This window comes from Sinocyclocheilus grahami, unplaced genomic scaffold (assembly GCF_001515645.1).
Source record: "Sinocyclocheilus grahami isolate Dianchi unplaced genomic scaffold, SAMN03320097.WGS_v1.1 scaffold234.1, whole genome shotgun sequence".
In the NCBI taxonomy this organism is placed as follows: Eukaryota; Metazoa; Chordata; class Actinopteri; order Cypriniformes; family Cyprinidae; genus Sinocyclocheilus; species Sinocyclocheilus grahami.
In genome coordinates, this window is record NW_015505413.1 from 479766 (window position 1) to 500787 (window position 21022).

General features: G+C 35.1%; 1 protein-coding gene across 5 annotated transcripts in view; it reads left to right on the forward strand.

The window, feature by feature from the left end:
* The window catches only part of strbp (spermatid perinuclear RNA binding protein), a 118910-nt gene that overhangs the window by 87195 nt on the left and 10693 nt on the right, over window positions 1-21022 (forward strand). For 4 of the 5 annotated variants that reach the window (XM_016288758.1, XM_016288761.1, XM_016288759.1 and 1 more), the window contains 8 exons: window positions 6189-6280; window positions 6684-6779; window positions 7687-7798; window positions 9039-9136; window positions 13727-13832; window positions 14272-14355; window positions 15623-15834; window positions 19340-19492. In XM_016288758.1, the coding sequence (XP_016144244.1) occupies window positions 6189-6280; window positions 6684-6779; window positions 7687-7798; window positions 9039-9136; window positions 13727-13832; window positions 14272-14355; window positions 15623-15834; window positions 19340-19492 (953 nt within the window). The remainder of the gene's footprint in view (window positions 1-6188; window positions 6281-6683; window positions 6780-7686; window positions 7799-9038; window positions 9137-13726; window positions 13833-14271; window positions 14356-15622; window positions 15835-19339; window positions 19493-21022) is intronic. The other variant, XM_016288760.1, reaches the window with a different exon arrangement.

Consider the following 21022-nt stretch of genomic DNA (forward strand, 5'->3'; position numbering starts at 1 on the left):
ATAAGGGAGGGGATGGATGAATGTGTTTGTGTGTGTGTTAGTGATGGTCCATTAGAAGAAAGAGCTTTCATCTCTTCCTTACTCTGCATCCAGAACACTCTCTCAGGGCCGCACACAGCGCTGGACCCATCTCATAGTCTAAACACACACACACAGCTGATTCAGCAGCAGGTTTAGTGGTCTTCATGCTGTCAGACTCTTGACCCTCAGAACCACTCACGGGAGGTGCTAAAAAAGAGCGGGAGGAGCAAAAGAGAGATGAAAGACACAGAACCGTTTGCTTCTGTAATGGGACATTATGGAGTGCAACCAAATGTTTAGTCAAGAACAATGTAGTGCGGGATGTTCATCCATATTACATACTTCAGGCAGTAAGAGGAGCTCAGTGCATATTCTAGCAGGGGTCCCAAGGTGCTGTTTTCATGCCTTTCATTTGTCGGTTAAAAGGACAGTTCACTGATAAATTAAACTTCTGTCTTTATTTACTCACCCTTATGTCGTTTCAAACCTGTATGGCTTGCTTTCTTCTAAAAACACAAAAGAAGCACTTGTTAGTTCATATAATGAAAGTCAATGGGGTCCAAAAGCACACTGAACCTCAATTACTTTCATTGTATGAACAAAAAGATACTTATTTGCCAAAATATCTACTTCCGTGTCCACAGAAGTCATACAGGTTTGGAATGACGTGAGGGTGAAGAAATTATGACAGAATTTTTATTTTGAGGTGAAATATTCCTTTAAAGGGGACCGATTATGCCCCTTTTTACAATATGTAATATAAGTCTCTTGTGTCCCCAGAATGTGTCTGTAAAGTTTCAGCTCAAAATACCCCACAGATAATTTATTATATCATTTTGAAAATGGTGTAAGCAGAAACACGCTGTTTTAGTGCATGTCTTTTTAAATACAAATGAGCTGCTGCTCCCCGTCCCCTTTTGCAGAACAGGGCTGTGCCTTTACAGCTCCTACCTCAGATACTCTGCTAAAAACATCTGTTTGGTTTCGATTATCATGTCTATCGCGCTGAAAATATGCGTTTTAAACCATATTAGTTTAAACTTCTGATATACGGTTTTCTGAGAGCACACATCTGAAAGCACACACACAGAAAGCGGCTGTCACAGCATGTGAGTAATAAACTAAACTTCTCTTTCACGTCTTATTGTGCTTAAACTGTCAAATACATACAAGTTTATGTTAAAAACACACAAGTTACAAAAACAGTTGGTTATGTCTGTGAAGATAAACAGCTGGGAAATAAATCACATGTTTATCTGTGTGGGAGTAGCGTAATATACAGTAAATAAATCAATAAATCCACCGCTCTCTCGTCTCCTCTCTGAGGCTGGGACTCTAAACAGTGTTCTGTGTTCGTCAGTGCAGCCAAAGACAGAACAGTTAGCATGCTGTGCTTGAACTTTCACTATGTCGTTAGAAGAACTGCTACACTGTTGTCGCTTGCGAAATCACAGTGACGCTGCAGTGGGTGTAAACTTGCAGATTAAGGGGCAGTAATATTATAATAAGATCCCCTTCTACTTCACAGGGGGAGCGAAATCTGAGCGGCTCGGTTTTCACAAGCTTGTAGAGAAAAGCTTACCAAAAAATAATTACTGGGTTGTTCTTTTTCACATTTTCTGGTTTGGTAGAAGCACCGGGGACCCAATTATAGCACTTAAACACAGAAAAAGTCAGACTTTCATCCTTTCTTAAAGTCACTCTTTTTTATTCCTGACATTAATATTAAAGTGTGATGTCAGATTCAGCTTGCCGTCGGTTATTGCTGATGCAGAGGCACTTGAGCTCCAAACACATGAGTGAAGTCGAGATGAAAGTGTGTTATTGGAGTTTTTGGTGCCGTGACCCGTGACTGACCGTATTGACAGCTGAAGTGGTTGTATCTTTAGAAGACGGCATTTAGGTTATAACAATTAGAGCTGCAGCGATGCGAAATGTGCTGTTTCTTTCCCTCGCTCTCTCCCTCACACACACACACATACACGCTCTCATGCACATTCTGTCGCTCTATGAAAAATATGCAAATGTGTTGCCAGTGAATTGTAGGGGTGCAGCCCTGCTGAACATGCTTGAGTGCTCATCCGTTACAGTCACAGTAGCAAACCTCAATACTAAAGAGGACGATAGATTTAGATGTCTTATTAGTGTGGCCTTCATGGAATTCCATAAAGTACCGCAGATTTCTGCAGAATTTAAATGGAATAATTTGATTATTAAAGAATTATTGTTTTGAACACTTTACCATTTTGAAATTCATTGACTTACCTACTGAGCTTATGAAAGAAAAACATAAAAATCTGCGTTGTTAATGATTGATGATCAATTTTAATGAATTTTTAAGTTAAAAAAAGAATAAAAAAATAAATACATTTTAATATTAAATATTGTTATACATTATTAAGATTGATGATTATTTTAAAAACATATTATTATTAAAAAAATACAATATTGTGTTAAAAAAAGTTATTTATTTAAAAGTTATTAATTTTCAAAATTCTGTTGGTCACCATGTTCTCTATTGATAAGACATTTCGAAGTATATGGAAACCAAACATTGACTTCCATGATATATATTTTTTTATACTATGAAAGTCAGTGGGGACCAGCAACAGTTTGAGTAAATGATGACAGAATTTTGCTTTCTGGGTGCACTTTAAGGCCAATATGCCTTAATCTCATTCTCTCTGACACAAGCACGCTCATTTTCTCATGGGTTTGCTCACCCCGCTATCCTGTTTGTTAGAAGTGGGGAGAGGAAAATGAAAGAATGTATCCGGGTTGAGGAATCAATACCTGTGGCAGCACACACCTCATCCATCTAGCAGATGTGTCAGATGTGGACACTGCCCCTGGAGTGAGGGATGACAGATGACAGGAGGGAGGGAGAGATGGAGCGATGGGTTGTAGATCACGAAAGGAGCACCTCGTATTTTCCCGACCAGGTCAAGGGCCCTGTCCCGTTGAGAAACGGCTCAATCTCAGGACCGACCCGAATGGGCAGTACTCCTCAGCTCGCGCACAAACACACACGTGCATAAATGACACACACACACACACATAACAATGTAATATTAGAACATGGCTGGGTTGTATTTCACTCCATAAATCAAAAGACAGAAATAAGAAACTGTTCTTTATAAAGAACATGAAGCTTGTTTTTAGGATCATAAATATTTTACATTGTGACATTGTTTATTGACATTTAAGCACATGTTCTTATTACAGTTATGCATAAAAATGTACTTTAAATAAAAAGAAAGTGCAATAAGTTAAAATATTAATGCACCATGACAGTATTTTGCTTTAACTTAAATTTGTTGATTTAAATAAAGTATCATTGTATTTATGCCATACAGTAACAAGAATCCCACTTGAGGTCGTGACAGTGTCCTAAAAAATAGGCTAATTTTATTTTGTTTATTTATTTATATTTATATTGTTTATTAATTTTTATTTTATTTTATTGTATTACATTTCTAATTTTTTTTATTTAAATTTATAGATTTTTTTTTTATTTAATTTTATTAAAAAAAAATATATATTTTATTGATTTTTAAATTTTATTTTATTACGTTTTTTATTTTATTTATTTGTGTATTTATTTATTTATTTTTGAAAAACAGAGGGTTCCAAATGTCTATATCGCAAATCAGGCATTTATTGATTTTTCAGTTCAGTTTTTTTGTTTCGCTTAAAATATAACTTGTATAAAAATATCAAATAAATATGTATATTTAAAAAAAAATACAGTTAACTAGCGGTCTCAAACTTTTGGACCTAAACATGCTTTTCCACCCATGTTTGTGTGCTGGAGATTTGTACGATTTGATTACGAATGCACTGAATCATTTGTCTCATTTTGAGTGTTTGTAAGGTTGTGGGGAGATAAATGATGGATTGATGTTAATTTTTGCGGTATGTGTGTGTGTGTCATTGATTAGAGGGTGGGCTAAACCTTTCTATCACTCTGACAGATCTTCCTCTTTAACCCTCCTCAGCTGGGCTGCTCTGATTAAAATCCAGAGAGGAATTATGAAAGAGTAATGCTGCAGTTATCGTCATATAATCTCTAAATAACCCCTCATGATTAAAGTACACCTTGTCCTGGATTTACGCTGTGGCAGCCTTTTCTGTCTTTTATCTGTTTGTTTATCTGCAGAGGAACAGTGGGATGATCTCACTGGTACATAGACGCTCACCTACTGAGACAATGAAAGAAAAACAATGATCGAACAAGTTCAAGAATGATCCTTATGTATTGTTTGGGTGGGAGAGAGCTCAGACTGTGAGTGTGTGTTGTGTGTGAGCGATCTCTTCTCTTGTTGTGACTGGTCTATAACAATACCCACTGCATGTCTTCATTATTCCAGTGTCAATCCAAGCACAAACTGGCACTGATTCGCTGAAGCTGTTAGCGCGTGTCGCTGTTTTTGACGTTAGCGCCTAACCAGACACGCCGCAGGAAATTAGTCTCTGTACTTACTGAAATGCTGTGTGAAGAGATGAGTCAGTAAGTGTTGGGGTCTGTAAGTGTTTTTTTTTTAAGATATTAATACTTTTATTCAGCAAGGATGCATTAAATTGTTTAAAAGTGACAGATATTTGTAATGTTACAAAATATATCGGTTTAAAATAAATGCTGTTCTTTTGAACTTTCTATTTATTAAAGAATCCTGAAAAAAAATGTGTACACTACTGTTTTCAACATTGATAATAGTAAGAAATGTTTCATGAGCAGCAAACCAGCTTATTAGAATGATTTCTGAAGGCTCGTGTGATGCTGATGACATTTTTATCAGTTTTATTATTTTTTTGATCAAATAATTTCAGCCTTGGTAAGCAGAAGAGACTTCTTTCAAATACATTTTTTTTTAATCTTACAGACCCCAAATTTGTACATTTTATAAAAATTGTTTTAAATATTTTTATTTTATTTTACGTTTTCCTGAACCAAAACATTTAATGTACACCACATTTTTCAAATGATGGATTGTCATTTTTTTTAAACAGGAAAAGTAAAAAATACAAAATAAATAAATAATTAGAAATATATATTTTTTAATTGTTTACATTTTAAATAAAAAAATTACAATTTTGAAATAAAATCGTATACCCCTTAATCTTGCTCATTTCACAGCTAGCGTTTTATGAATCTTAAACATCATAATATTTTCATTTTTGCATAGTTTAAAAAAAAATACAGTTTGACTGTAAATTATACACCACAAAATATTAAGTGAATTTCCAAGAGGTTTATTGCAACATACATGCAAGTAATTTTTCATTTTTAAAGTTTTTCTGAACCAAAATAATTTAGTTTACACCAGATTTCAAATGATGGATTGTCATTTTTTAAACAGGAGAAGTAAAAATACAAAATAAATAATTAGAAAAATAATTAATTTAATTAAAAAAAAAAAAAAGTGAAATAAAATATTTTACCCCTTAATCTTGTTCATTTCATAGCTAGCATTTTATTTTCATTTTTGCATGGTTTAAAAAATAAATATAATACAGTTTGACTGTAAATTATACACAACAAAATATTAAGGGAATTTCCAAGAGTTTTTTATTGCAACATACATACAAGAAGTAAGTTTTTCATTAAAAAAAGTAAAAAAAAAATCTATTAGTTTTCATAAAAATCAACACTTTAACACCACTGCCTCTGTGTGTTGGGATTGTGGACCAATCAGAGTGCGCTGTGGGCGGAGCTATCCAGCATCAAACCAAAAATTAGTACAAAGTGACGGAAAATTTATTGTTGCTTGTCACTTTTGCGGCTCATCAGGCCAAAACATTCACACACAAACTCCCATTAATACAGAGGATGCTGTATTACAGCGTGCCTGGTTAGGATAGTGCGTAACGCCAATTGAACAGCTTCGTTCAGCCTTGTTTTGTAGGCCGTGTTTAGCATTTCGCAACACTCAGCACATGCTAACACCTTCTGCGAATGCTTCCTCCAGTTTCCAGCCAGCCAAGGAGATGTGCTGAGCTCTCATCTCTTTTGGATGCACTGGACCACCTCGGCCGATTGGCTTCCTCCTTTCTCCTTCCTGCTGTGCCTTAACAGTCCCCTCCCTCATCATGTGTACGTATGTGTGTGAGCGTGCGTGTCTACGCGTGTGTGATTTGATTTCCTGTCCCGTTCTTCTCACCGATAGAGAGCGTTGAGTCGAGCGAGCCGGCGGACCTGTTGGATAGACAGAGGTGCCTGGTGGCGTTGGCCTCTCTGCGACATGCCAAATGGTTCCAGGTTGGCGCTCACTTCTTCTCATTGTTATTGTAGCCTTATGACCCAAAACTACATGCCATTTTCCTCGATTTCCTCCAGCTCTCCAAATGCTCGACACCTCATCTCGAACGTTTGCGTATCGTAAGGCTACAAAAGCAATTGTTACACGTTTTGTTTTCTTTTGCCTGTTTTTGTTTGTCCATAACCTGCTTGTCATCATGAAGGATTTGTCTAGATCTTCCCTTCTCCCACCCCACCCACATAAGCCCCGCCCCCTCCTCCATCATCCGCACGACACGGGCCAGAACCGAAGCACAACACACTTGCACACTCACACACAGTCAAGATCTAGAGATTTAGGGGTTAAAGGTTGGACTTGATTGTTGCTCTCCGTTCACTGGGCGACTCCCTCTGGTTTCCTCAGGCTAGAGTTAACGGGCTAAAGTCGTGCGTGATTGTCTTGCGAATACTGAGAGACATGTGCAATAGAGTCCCGGCGTGGGAACCTCTGAAAGGATGGGTGAGTAGCAGACTTCTGATATTACAAATACTACAGTAAAACTTTAGAGAATTCAGTCATAGATTAAGGAACCGTTGAATTATTGGAAATTGGGGGTCTGTGGCGTAATGCAGACAATACACTTCAGGTACATATCAGTTGTTGATATTTATTGTAGTTAATTATTCTTGAATAAGTGTATTTTTAATCCCCAAACCCTTCTGTTCTGTGTAGAAATGCAATAAATATTTTGCTTAAGCTGCCATTTATCCCTTTGAAAAATTGTAATGTGATCAAGACAATCAAGATTGAAACTACTGTATTATTGTAATAATTAAACATTCATTTGTCACCCGAAAAAAAATGATAAAAACACAAATGTAATCTGAAGAGGTTCCATATACCATATTGAAAATAATTCATGAATTGAGCTGAAGTGTCTTTTCTGCATATATATATATAGTGGCTAAATGGTCATATATACAGTTATACATTATACAGTAAAAAAATAAATATTTTTACAATTCAAAAGAACTGTTTTCTATGTGAATATATTGTAAAATGTAATTTATTCCTGTGATCAAAGTTGAATTTTCAGCATCATTACTCCAGTCTTCAGTGTCACATGATCCTTCAGAAATCATTCTAATATGCTGATTTGCTGCTCAAGAGACTCTTATTGTTATTATCAGTGTTGAAAACAGTTGAGCTGCTGCTTCATAATTTTGAGGAAATAGTGAGCCTCTAGGACTGGATCTCTTCTGTTATTAGTATATTGTGTTTGAAGCAAGAAACTGAATGGTTTTACAGTAACCACAGATGTACAGTAATCTCTCATTTAAGTGTCCCATAGGCAAAATTCTGATGAATTGATAGCTTTTTTGTAACAAATCAGTCTCTGAAAAGCGATTTGCTCTTTTGTTCTCAGCCTTTGGAGTTAATATGTGAGAAGGCCATCGCCACGTGTAACAGACCTCTGGGAGCAGGAGAGGCTCTGCGCCGGGTCATGGAGTGTCTCGCCTCCGGCATACTGCTTCCAGGTATGAACACTTCCAGAATGAAGCAATAAAACAGTTTGAAGTTCTAGAGAATAGTTCCAGATGCCTCAGACAATTTCATTTTGTGAGTAACAAAGAGGGGTTAGTTTAATTCTAATCGTTATGGTTTTGTAATTCTTAACCCTTTTTCTTTGACATATACAGTAGCTATATCTATGTATGAAACATGTTGTCTTTTATGGTTAATGAAATTTCAATATCTACACTACTGTTTAAAAGTTTGGGGTCAGTAAGATTTTTTAAAATGTCTTTAAAAGAAATGTCATGCTCAAGGCTGCATTTATTTGATAAAAATACAGTAAAAACAGTAATATTCTGAAATATTACAATTTTATATGTTTTAAAATGTAATTTATTCCGGTTCTAATTCTAATATGCTGATTTGCTGCTCAAGAAACTTTTCTGATTATTATCCATGTTGAAAACAGTTGTGCTGCTGCTTCATATTTTTGAGAAAACCGTTATACATTTTTCAGGAGCAGGATGCTCAATTGCTCGAATTTATAGCATCCTTGCTGAGAAACAAAAATAGTGTTGCAAGTAGTTTAGTGTTGTGGGTAATTTATATTTATTGTTTTTAAATAATTGTTAAAAAAATCTATGCTGGTATCCGATTTCTACCTGATTTGATTATGAATGCTTGTTTTTAATAAAAAGAAAAAGTGAAACAGAGAAAATTATCCATTGTATATTAATAGATCCCTAATCTTAATTGACTTGAAATAAGCCTCCAAAATATCTGCATATGCAAGATAAATGTGAATAAGTCCTGTGCGGTGTGATGACAGCAGCGGTGTCATTATCAGATCTGGCTTTCATTCGCAGAGCTCTAGGAATAATGTAGCCTCATTTATCTGCTCTTGACATGACTTGTCCATCCCTCGCTACTCTTATACTCTTTTCTCACTTATTCATTAATAATGAGATGCAGGCGTATTTGATTGGCTCGCATGGGAAATAAGCCAAAATGTTATATACTTATGTGAACATAAAAATATATATTTGTATTGTACCTTCAGGGCATAAGTTAAACGATAAAGGTTGATTTTAGAGATTAATGAATTGCTCACCTGCGGTGATAGGGAGTAACTCACTAAATAATGAAACACTAGAGTAGTTTCCTCAACTCTTGACTGGGTCCTTCTTGTCAGCTGTGTGAGTCATATAATTTGTAGAATGTATTTCACGTTTATAATATAATCATTTTTGGTTTCCTCTCCAGGTGGACCAGGCCTGCATGATCCCTGTGAGAAGGAGCTGACGAACACCCTGTCGGCCATGACGGATGAGGAGGCGGAGGCCATCACGTACAACACACAGGTACAAGCAGTGTGTGTCAGGATGTGTGTGAGATGAGGAGAGCGGTGCTGCTGTGCTGTCCAGATTACTGCCATGTCTCTCTCACACACACACACACACACACACACACACACACACACACACACCGGTCTTATCAGTGATTCTAGCCTATATGAGACCCTGGAGCACAAAACCAGTTATAAGTAGCACAGGTATATTTGAAGCAATAGCCAACAATACATTGTATAGGACAAAATTATAGATTTTTCTTTTATGCCAAGAATCATTAGGATATTAAGGAAAAGTCATGTTCCATGAAGATATTTTGTAAATTTCCTACTGTAAATATATCAAAACTTAATTTTTGATTAGTTACATGCATTGCTAAGAACTTAATTTGGACAACTTTAAAGGCGATTTTCTCAATGTTTAGATTTTTTTTTTTTTGCACCCTCAGATTCCAGATTTTCAAATAGTTGCATCTCGGCCAAATATTGTCCTATCAATATCTATTGTCCTAACAAACATTACATCAATGGAAAGCTTATTTATTCAGGTGACATATAAATCTCAATCTCAAAAAGTTGACTCTTATGACTGGTTTTATGATCCAGGGTCACATATGGATACAATATTCCTGAGGCATCATTTTGACCAAACAGCCATTGTTGACAAGTAGGTTCAAATTGATTGAATATTAATTTTTAATGTTATGTATCAATGGCCGTGTATAAACAAATATGGTCAAAATGTTAATTATTTTACCAAAATAAGAGTAATCATACAAAATGCATGTTGTTTTTTATTTAGTACTGTCCTTACTAAGATATTTTACATTTAAGATGGTTATATATAATCCACAAGATAATATAATAGCTGAATTTATAAAAACGACCATGTTCAAAAGTTTGCAAACACTTGTGTTTGCAAACTTTTGAACATGGTCGTTTTTATAAATTCAGCTATTATATTATCTTGTGGATTATATATAACCATCTTAAATGTAAAATATCTTAGTAAGGACAGTACTAAATAAAAAACAACATGCATTTTGTATGATTACTCTTATTTTGGTAAAATAATTAACATTTTGACCATATTTGTTTATACACGGCCATTGATACATAACATTAAAAATTAATATTCAATCAATTTGAACCTACTTGTCAACAATGGCTGTTTGGTCAAAATGATGCCTCAGGAATATTGTATCCATATGTGACCCTGGATCATAAAACCAGTCATAAGAGTCAACTTTTTGAGATTGAGATTTATATGTCACCTGAATAAATAAGCTTTCCATTGATGTAATGTTTGTTAGGACAATAGATATTGATAGGACAATATTTGGCCGAGATGCAACTATTTGAAAATCTGGAATCTGAGGGTGCAAAAAAAAAAAAATCTAAACATTGAGAAAATCGCCTTTAAAGTTGTCCAAATTAAGTTCTTAGCAATGCATGTAACTAATCAAAAATTAAGTTTTGATATATTTACAGTAGGAAATTTACAAAATATCTTCATGGAACATGACTTTTCCTTAATATCCTAATGATTCTTGGCATAAAAGAAAAATCTATAATTTTGTCCTATACAATGTATTGTTGGCTATTGCTTCAAATATACCTGTGCTACTTATAACTGGTTTTGTGCTCCAGGGTCTCATATAGGCTAGAATCACTGATAAAAGGCGATTTTCTCAATGTTTAGATTTTTTTTTTTTTTCACCCTCAGATTCCAGATTTTCAAATAGTTGCATCTCGGCCAAATATTGTCCTATCAATATCTATTGTCCTAACAAACATTACATCAATGGAAAGCTTATTTATTCAGGTGACATATAAATCTCAATCTCAAAAAGTTGACTCTTATGACTGGTTTTATGATCCAGGGTCACATATGGATACAATATTCCTGAGGCATCATTTTGACCAAACAGCCATTGTTGACAAGTAGGTTCAAATTGATTGAATATTAATTTTTAATGTTATGTATCAATGGCCGTGTATAAACAAATATGGTCAAAATGTTAATTATTTTACCAAAATAAGAGTAATCATACAAAATGCATGTTGTTTTTTATTTAGTACTGTCCTTACTAAGATATTTTACATTTAAGATGGTTATATATAATCCACAAGATAATATAATAGCTGAATTTATAAAAACGACCATGTTCAAAAGTTTGCAAACACAAGTGTTTGCAAACTTTTGAACATGGTCGTTTTTATAAATTCAGCTATTATATTATCTTGTGGATTATATATAACCATCTTAAATGTAAAATATCTTAGTAAGGACAGTACTAAATAAAAAACAACATGCATTTTGTATGATTACTCTTATTTTGGTAAAATAATTTATTGTTGTTCTTGAGTCCTTTGTTTGTCCTGAACAAAAATTTGAATAATTTTGTCTTCTGGGAAAGCACAGAGTAAAAGTAAATCAGAGATGGTGTTAACGCAATGCAAAAAACTAAAAGACGTAAAAAAAAAAAAAAACAGCACATTAAAATGATATAATTTTACATCACCAGTAAAATCGTATTAAATATATTGTGAATGTTCCATGTATCATCCAGACTAAACACACACACACTCATCCTGATAGAGCACCTTGATGATTGGCTCTTTAATGAGTGTGGAAAAATTATATGGCGCTGGCCAGTGAATCTTCCTCCCTGCCCCGAGGACTGTGTGTGTGTGTGTGTGTGTGTGTGTGTGTGTGCTGCATCTCTGAGTAGATCTCTGTAGCGCTTTTCCTTTGAACACTTGTGCAGTCAAGAGCAGAATCACAATGTGCCTAACTGTTTTGCAGCAGATCGAAGAGGTTCAGTACAAACACACACACACACCCTTCCTGACTCTACACACACCACTGAAGCTAAGAATATGTTTGATTGCTTAACATATTTATCAAATTGTATAATTTCCTTGAAGAAAAAAACTAAACCGCAGTATATGAAGTTTTGGGGAAAATAATCATTCATTATATATATTTGTTTTATTCATCTTCTACTTTAGTGAATGTGATGAGTTAGGTTTTTTGGAGATAATGCGGTTATAAATGAGCATTTGTTTTTACTGCAGTTTGCCGTAGTCATAAATGAGATGTATTGCGGTGATATGCCGTATAGTAATGCCTACCTGCAGAAATACTGCATTCAAGAGAGAGTTTCTGTCGTCACACATGAGGCTGAAAGATGGTGCTTATCGATGCAATTTACTCAATGATGAAGAGTCATGAGTTCAAAATGAGCTTCGAGTGTAATCACTGAATTTGATGGAAGGAAAATGTAAATCTAACTTTATTGAAATGCAATTTTAGCTTATTAAATTGTTATTCTTAATGTTTATTAATCTAAAATATCACTTCAAACTTTAGTTTTGGAACAATATTATTAACCCTAAACTTGGGAAACAGAGAGAAAGTGGGTGAATAATTATGCGTTCAACTTTGTTGTAAGATGTTTGGGGTTAGTAAGATTGTTTTTTTGAAAGAAATTGAGCAAGGATGCTTTGAATTGATCAGTCATTTTTGTATTGTTACAAAAGAGTTTTCATCTGTTACATGAACTTTCTATTCATTCACTGAAGACTGGAGTAATGATGCTGAAAATTCAGCTTTGCTTCACAGAAATAAATAACATTTCTGTCAGGACCACTATCGTCAGAATGATAGATACTTAGCATAAAGTTTGGTTTGGCGGTATGGTTCTGTTCTGGGCAAAAAACCTCCCTGTTAGATATATTCAAATAGAAAACAGTTATTTGAAATTGCAATAATATTTCACAATATTACGGTTTTTACTGTATTTTATATTTTAAAAAATGCAGCCTTGGTGAGCAGAAGAGACTTATTTAGAGAACATTACAGAATCTTACCAACCCCCAAACTTTTGAACGGCAGCATATAAAACGATAATAATAATTATTATTAAATATTTTATAATAAATTCAAGGGGGAAAATTTTTTTAAACTTTTGAATAGTTTAAGCATGAACCTTTACAAACATCAAAAATGAATTGAAGGAACATCAGGCACCTCCAGTGATAACAGCTTTGTTGATTATAATGTAAGCAGTCTAGTTTTATTGCATGATGAACCACCCAAATAAACATCATGTAACAATTCCATTCGTTCATCTAGAGTCAAAGTTTGTGTATGGGACCGTATTAAAACAGTGCACTGTGGTGATATTCACACTGATGGTCTGATTACTGTAATTAAAGGTGTTTCCCATAATGGGCTCACAGATCTTTTCTAGGTATACTATTGAAATCGAACCTTATGTGGTCTCGTAATGGGCTATAACTAAAGTAAACAGCTTTGTCAATATCTGATAAGATGAGTTAATGTGAGTCAGTTGTAGCATGAATTATTTGTGAGGCAGTCTGTCCCCCATAATTCCTCTGAACGTGGTGATTCAGTGCAGATGTTCCACATCTACAGGCAGTCTCTGGGCTCAAGCGGAGAATTATTGCTTTATTATTAAAAAATAAGTGTGTGGGTGTTTCTTCAGGGTACGTTTTGAGACTTTTTTTTCTTTCAGGAGCAGATCATTTTGGTGTGCTCTGTGATAACTTTGATACTTTTTAATGTGTGTTCCAGCATGCTCTGCGGCTCATGGCCTTTGGGCAGATCTATAAGGTCTTAGAAATGGACCCTCTCCCCTCAAGTAAACCTTCACAGAAATTCCCCTGGTCAGATAAAGAAGGTGAGCACGCACAATTAATTACTTGCTCAAGGCTGTGTAATTTTTTGATATTTAAATACTCAAGGTCTTGTTTGATATGTAGATACACCTATAAGTTGTTCATAGGTTGATTTCTCTGAAAAGTGTGAAACACTCTTCAAACATTAGTTTTAACATTGTTTGTCTGAACATCCTAATCTGCCCGACAACAGCAACTCAGACTCAGTCATTGGTGTGAGTTTGGGGGTGGGGCTAACTGATTGTCCAATCAAAATAAGATAGAAGTATGTTGTCTCATTATTTTTGCAAATCCATTTAGTGCTGCTGAATGACATGAAAGTAAAATAATTCTGAAATTGTACACACTGACATACAGCTCTGTGAGTCTGTTTTTGATGTGTTTTAGTAATTCATTGTAGGTGTGATTCATCAGCACGTTAACTCTGCTCTTTTGTATCAGGTCTAGGGCTGAAGAGACCTTATGAAGATGGTCTGCTGGACGACAAAGACCTCATCAAGAAGATGAAACGCAACCTGAGAAAAGGTCAGTCTGAGCAACGATAGACAGAGATATTGGTTAAACCAGTTCATTTTTAATTACATATATCGTGTGCGTCTGTCAATAGCAGTGTTCGGGTAGTTGGTTAATGGTAATTTCCTTTTTGATTAAATACGTTTTTATTAAATATTGTGAAAAAGAATTCTCATTTGTTATCATTAAAGGGATAGTTCACCCAAAAACGAAAATTGTCATTAATTACTCACCCTCGTGTCGTTCCAAACCTGTAAGACCTCCGTTCATCTTCGCAAGACAAACGTAGATACTTTTGATCAAATCCGAGAGCTTTCTGAGCCTGCATAGACAGCAACGCAACTGACACGTTCAAGGCCCAGAAAAGTAGTAAGGACATTGTTAAAATAGTCCATGTGGCATCAGTGGATCAACGGTAATTTTATGAAGCTACAAGAATACTTTTTGTGCGCAAAGAAAACAAAACTAAGGACTTTATTCAACAAGTTCTTCTCCTCCGTGTCAGTCTTCGACGCACGTTCATGAGAGTACCATGGCGCATTAATTTTTGGGTGAACTATCCCTTTAAATTGCATTATGTATTTCAGTATATTGTTGATCAGCCAATACTGATAACTGTAGATGATAGTATCAGCCTTGGGCATTGAAAAATTAGCTTAATTATAACTTAGAATAATAAGTTCTACGAGTAATGTGCCTCAGCAAACCAAAGCTTTCTCAGTGCTTCATGACAAATCTGTAATATTAATGCCTGTAATATCCTCTCCTGTTTTAAACTAGCCAGGAAACGCTGATACAGTAACCTTCCTTCTTCAGTCGTTCCTTCTTCATTATGACCATGTTTGGCCTTAAAAAGTGATTGTCCTCTTTCTAGAATGATTAAAGAACAACACATCTCTTTTTTAATGTATTTTTTCTGCTAATCTCTCACCTTCTTTCTCTTCGGTAAGCTGTCCGGTTTTCTCTCTGCTCTTCTCTTTGTTGCCGTCTCTTCTCTCTCGCTCCTCATCCTGCTGCACTTCCATCTCTTGCTCTCTCGTACAGGAAGCAGACAACCGTTGGGAAATCAATGCCATTGATTCTTAATTTCTCTTGGAGCCGCGCTGCTGTCCCCAGCCTGCGCTCCTCGCCGGCCTCAAATAAATCGCTTTCAAAGCAGCAGAATTTCACAATTAGCAAGCTGATGGAACGAAGGGATCGTAGAAAGTTAAAAGATGAGCTGTGTGTTTACGGAGCGCTTACTTTGCTAACGTTGATTTCTGTTCTCTTTCCCTTCCAGCAGTTCTTGACAGTAAAGCAATAGACTCAAATCAACCCATGAATGCTCTGATGCGCTTGAACCAGATCCGGCCGGGGCTGCAGTATAAACTGCTGTCTCAGTCAGGTCCGGTTCACGCCCCCGTCTTCACCATGTCTGTAGACGTCGACGGCACTGTTTACGAAGCCTCTGGCTCCTCTAAGAAGACCGCCAAGCTGCACGTGGCTGTAAAGGTACACCTGGACGTCAGTTGTCTTTGCATCATGTGATTGGAGGGGTGACCATTATATAAGGTGTTAAAGGATTAATTCACCCACAAATGTGTATTTTGTCATCATTCACTCATGCTTATGCCTTTTGAAACCCGTATAAGGAGAAATCAGACAAAATGTCTGAGCTGCTCGTTTCCATGCATTGAAAGTTATTGTTGATTAGGGGCTGTCATGCATAAAAAAGCACCTAAAAGTAGTCAATATGACCCGTGTGGTGTATTTTACGTGTTTTGAAGCCTTCTGATACTGGAACTTTACACACTTGTATGGAAAAGAGCAGCTTGAACATTCTGCCTAATTACTTCTTTTGTGTTCTACGGAACAAAAAGTCATACGAGTTTCAAAAAACTGGGTGAGGGTGAGTAAATAATGACAGCGCTTTTATGTTGGGATGAACTATTCCTTTAACAATAACCACAGTGTTGATGCGGGTGACCCGAGTTCAAGCCTGGCTTGCATCATTTCCAGATCCTCTTGACCCCCCTTTTTTTCTCCTTCATTTTCTATGTAATCGAATATGAAAATTAATTTTCATTTAGATTAGCTAACAACTGTTTTCATTGGTCGTGATTTTGATTTCAGTTAAATTGATTAATCCTAAATAAAAAAGCTAACATTTTTGTTATTGATTATTACAAATAATTGTTATTATTATAATTATTATTACTAAATAAAAATATTAAAATATAAATATAACTATTGTAATATTGCACTGTAATGTAAAAATAGTAGTGTTGTCAAACAATTAATCGCAATTAATCGCATCCAAAATAAAAGTTTTTGTTTACATAATATATGTGTATACTGTGTATATTTATTATGTATAAATAAATACATATATAAATACACACACATACAGTATATATTTTGAAAATATTTCCACGTATATATTTATATTAATATAATTGATATTGTATATAAATATTTAAAATGTATAAACAGCATATTTTTCTTAAATATATACATGCATGTGTGTGTATTTATATATACATAATAACTATACACAGTACACACATGTATTATGTAAACAAAAACTTTTATTTTGGGCATCATTACAAAATAGTATATTATTATATACTTAAATACTATTTTTAATTTACAGTGCAATATTACAATAGTAATATTATTATTAATCATACTAAGCCATATCACGATTTTGGTTTTATTTCAATTAAGCGAAATGACAAATTACAAAGCCAACTTTTTTGACAAACTGTGCACATTTACACCATGAATATGTATTAAAATAAAGTAAAAATGGTCCATTTTGATTTCATGCTGAATTTACAATATATAAACGCTCCAGTTGTCACTACTAGACATTTTCCAGTGTGATCAGGTCTCTAACATATGCAAACCTAGTTGGTGTGCTGGTGTTAAGCTCTTGTTAGCTGTATCCTTGATCCCACGACCCTGGTTAAATCAGTCTCTTAGTGTTATAGATGACTTCTTGAACCAGATTTGTAGATTCAACCCTATTGTCACTGTAGCAGGACAGTAAAGCAATGTGTCGTTCAGGAAGACCGGTTAAGCTTGTTCCCACATACACACACCAGTGATTCCCAGAATGCAAAAAGAACTCAAATCTTTGTAATCCCAGAGTGCTGGTGAACAAAGGCTCTGGAGCATAGGACCGCACTAATCCTCTTTCTGTGAGAGCGCAGCCATTAATGGCAACGACAGCCCCAATTTGGGTCAGAATTGCACTGTGATGTAAAAATAGTAGTGTTGTCAAACAATTAATCGCAATTAATCGCATCCAAAATAAAAGTTTTTGTTTACATAATATATGTGTATACTGTGTATATTTATTATGTATAAATAAATACATATATAAATACACACACATACAGTATATATTTTGAAAATATTTCCACGTATATATTTATATTAATATAATTGATATTGTATATAAATATTTAAAATGTATAAACAGCATATTTTTCTTAAATATATACATGCATGTGTGTGTATTTATATATACATAATAACTATACACAGTACACACATGTATTATGTAAACAAAAACTTTTATTTTGGGCATCATTACAAAATAGTATATTATTATATACTTAAATACTATTTTTAATTTACAGTGCAATATTACAATAGTAATATTATTATTAATCATACTAAGCCATATCACGATTTTGGTTTTATTTCAATTAAGCGAAATGACAAATTACAAAGCCAACTTTTTTGACAAACTGTGCACATTTACACCATGAATATGTATTAAAATAAAGTAAAAATGGTCCATTTTGATTTCATGCTGAATTTACAATATATAAACGCTCCAGTTGTCACTACTAGACATTTTCCAGTGTGATCAGGTCTCTAACATATGCAAACCTAGTTGGTGTGCTGGTGTTAAGCTCTTGTTAGCTGTATCCTTGATCCCACGACCCTGGTTAAATCAGTCTCTTAGTGTTATAGATGACTTCTTGAACCAGATTTGTAGATTCAACCCTATTGTCACTGTAGCAGGACAGTAAAGCAATGTGTCGTTCAGGAAGACCGGTTAAGCTTGTTCCCACATACACACACCAGTGATTCCCAGAATGCAAAAAGAACTCAAATCTTTGTAATCCCAGAGTGCTGGTGAACAAAGGCTCTGGAGCATAGGACCGCACTAATCCTCTTTCTGTGAGAGCGCAGCCATTAACGGCAACGACAGCCCCAATTTGGGTCAGACTGACAAATGAACACTGGTGCTCTTATGATATCCTTTACCCCTGTGTAAACTCACACTTAAAGCATGCATTCACTCTGTATCTGAGATAACATATATCAATACTGATAAATAAAAAAATGTCCATCGCCTGATAACTGATACAGTATTTAATAATAAATTGTACACCCCAAAATACAGTATATGTGTAATATATTTTGTGTCTAGTTCTTTATCTATTCAGGGTTTTTTTTGGTAAACAGCTAACTTGATTTACAGAGATCTGCAGCTCCGCTTTGCATCTGTGGTGTGGGCATATTTCGGTGAACTTTTATATAAGCGAGTCTTTTCAAAGTGATGATTTCACTCTCAATAATGACCTCTGTATCCAAGGAACTGTCCACTTCTGCTCACTGACGGCCACAAAGATGAACTGAACTTTCCCAGCATGTTTCATCATTTTGTGAATCTTCCATGCCAAAACTTTGAAGTCTCTTGTTTAAAGATACTTTTACTTTATTTTTCTACTCATGGTGTCATTTTCCATACAAAAGTAAAGTCCTCATTAAAATGAGGGCTGATGTGGCGTAGTTTTAAATAGGGAAAGTTACAATATTTCACCATTTATTCATAGTCATAGTCAACTTTTGGAGTTTCCACAATGTTTTTACTTAAAAGACAGTCTTGCATTTGTAGTCATCTGAAGCCACTGCTCGCTTATTAAATTGTAATTCTCTGTCACGTTCTGTGTGATGTTCATGCTGGGTTAGTTGTAATGCTGTTTTTGTGGTGTAGGTGCTACAGGCGATGGGTTACCCCACAGGCTTCGACACAGACCTGGACTCCATGAGTGCAGATGAGAAGTCGGACGGGGAGGGCAAGAGCGAGACGTCCACACACTCAAGCAATAACACATCACACTCCTCAGACAGCTCCAACACGTTGGAGGTACACACAAACTCACTGAATGTTTAGTAAATGTTTTTACTATGTTCTAGTCAAATCAAGTTACATTTATTTATATAGTGCTTTAAACAATAAAGATTGTTTCAAAGCAGCTTCATAGTAATAAACGAGAAAATAACATAACAAGGCCATATGATTTCTGCAATCCGGAAAACGCAGACAGAATCGCGGAATCCAGTCATAAAAATGGAATTTACTGCATAACGCGGAATGTCATGGAATTTGCCAAATTTTGAATGGATACATCAAAAGTAGGTCAGAACACGTAAATCAAAACGCCGTATGGACTAGTGTCTGTGAATATTAAGCTGCAAAAATACCATTTAAATATGAATCGTTATACGAAAAATATGAAGATGCGCGGTTCTGTTTAATACCAGTGTTGCCAACTTCTTTCAATGGAAAGTAGCTAAAGCCAGCTTGAAAAGTCGCTAAATGTTGCTAGATGACGTCATACGCTAATTAGCATATGCACCACATCATTGCGTTGTATTGCCTTTTACATTTGCTTGCCTCTCTGTGCTCACATACTGTATTTTAATGCAGCCAAATTCTCAATAAAACTGTTTTCATTTATATATTTTACTGTTTCTGTTGTCAGACAATGGAAAGAATATAAAATAGTGACTGAAACATGGCCCATTAAGACTACATAACCAGCTCTCCCTTTCCAAGATGTTAATTTGCACAAAAATCCTGATTTATAATTGAGCCGTCATCTGATGAAATCCAATACACATAACATAAAGACAATTCCTGTGCTGTGATTTCAGCTATATTTGCATGTAAAATTAGAGACGTAACAGAATATCTATTTTAACCAAATGAACAGAGCAGGCGCCGATTGAAGTGTGTGCACGCTGGGGAAGAAAGACCTCGCACTTGTACCGACAAGTTTTTGTCCAAGAAGTCGCTAGATTTGTCGCTAGGTGCTTTTTTGGGAAAAAATCACTAAAGGGGTCTGAAAAGTCACTAAATCTAGCGACAAAGTCGCTAAGTTGGCAAGACTGTTTACTACACACATACTGAAGTGTGTGTGACGCTAACGTGTTCTCACCAATATATGAATACATGAATCGCCATGTCATATACCGTATTGGCCCGAATATAAGACGACCCTGATTATAAGACGACCCCCCTTTTTCCAGATGTACCTTTTGGAAAAAGGCTTTTTAAAAAACAAATCTTGTTTTTTCTCAGTAAAACACATTTTGTCTTCAATTATTTTCATATTGCATATTTTTCCTAGTTTAATTTTTGTTTTGAAATTATGGTAAAAACTGGTAACATGTACCAACAATCACATTTTAAAAATATACACTTTTTGATATACCATTACAAAAAAAAAAACATGAATTAGGACATTTAGGCTATCCATCTAATAGTAGCCTACCAAAATCGTATTAACAGTAGAAGTTCAATCTTACTGTAGTCTTCAAATCTGGGTACTGTCTTACGTTTTAAAATCACAAAGAGTTTGGTCCCATCAGGCTAACGTGACAGTCACGACTC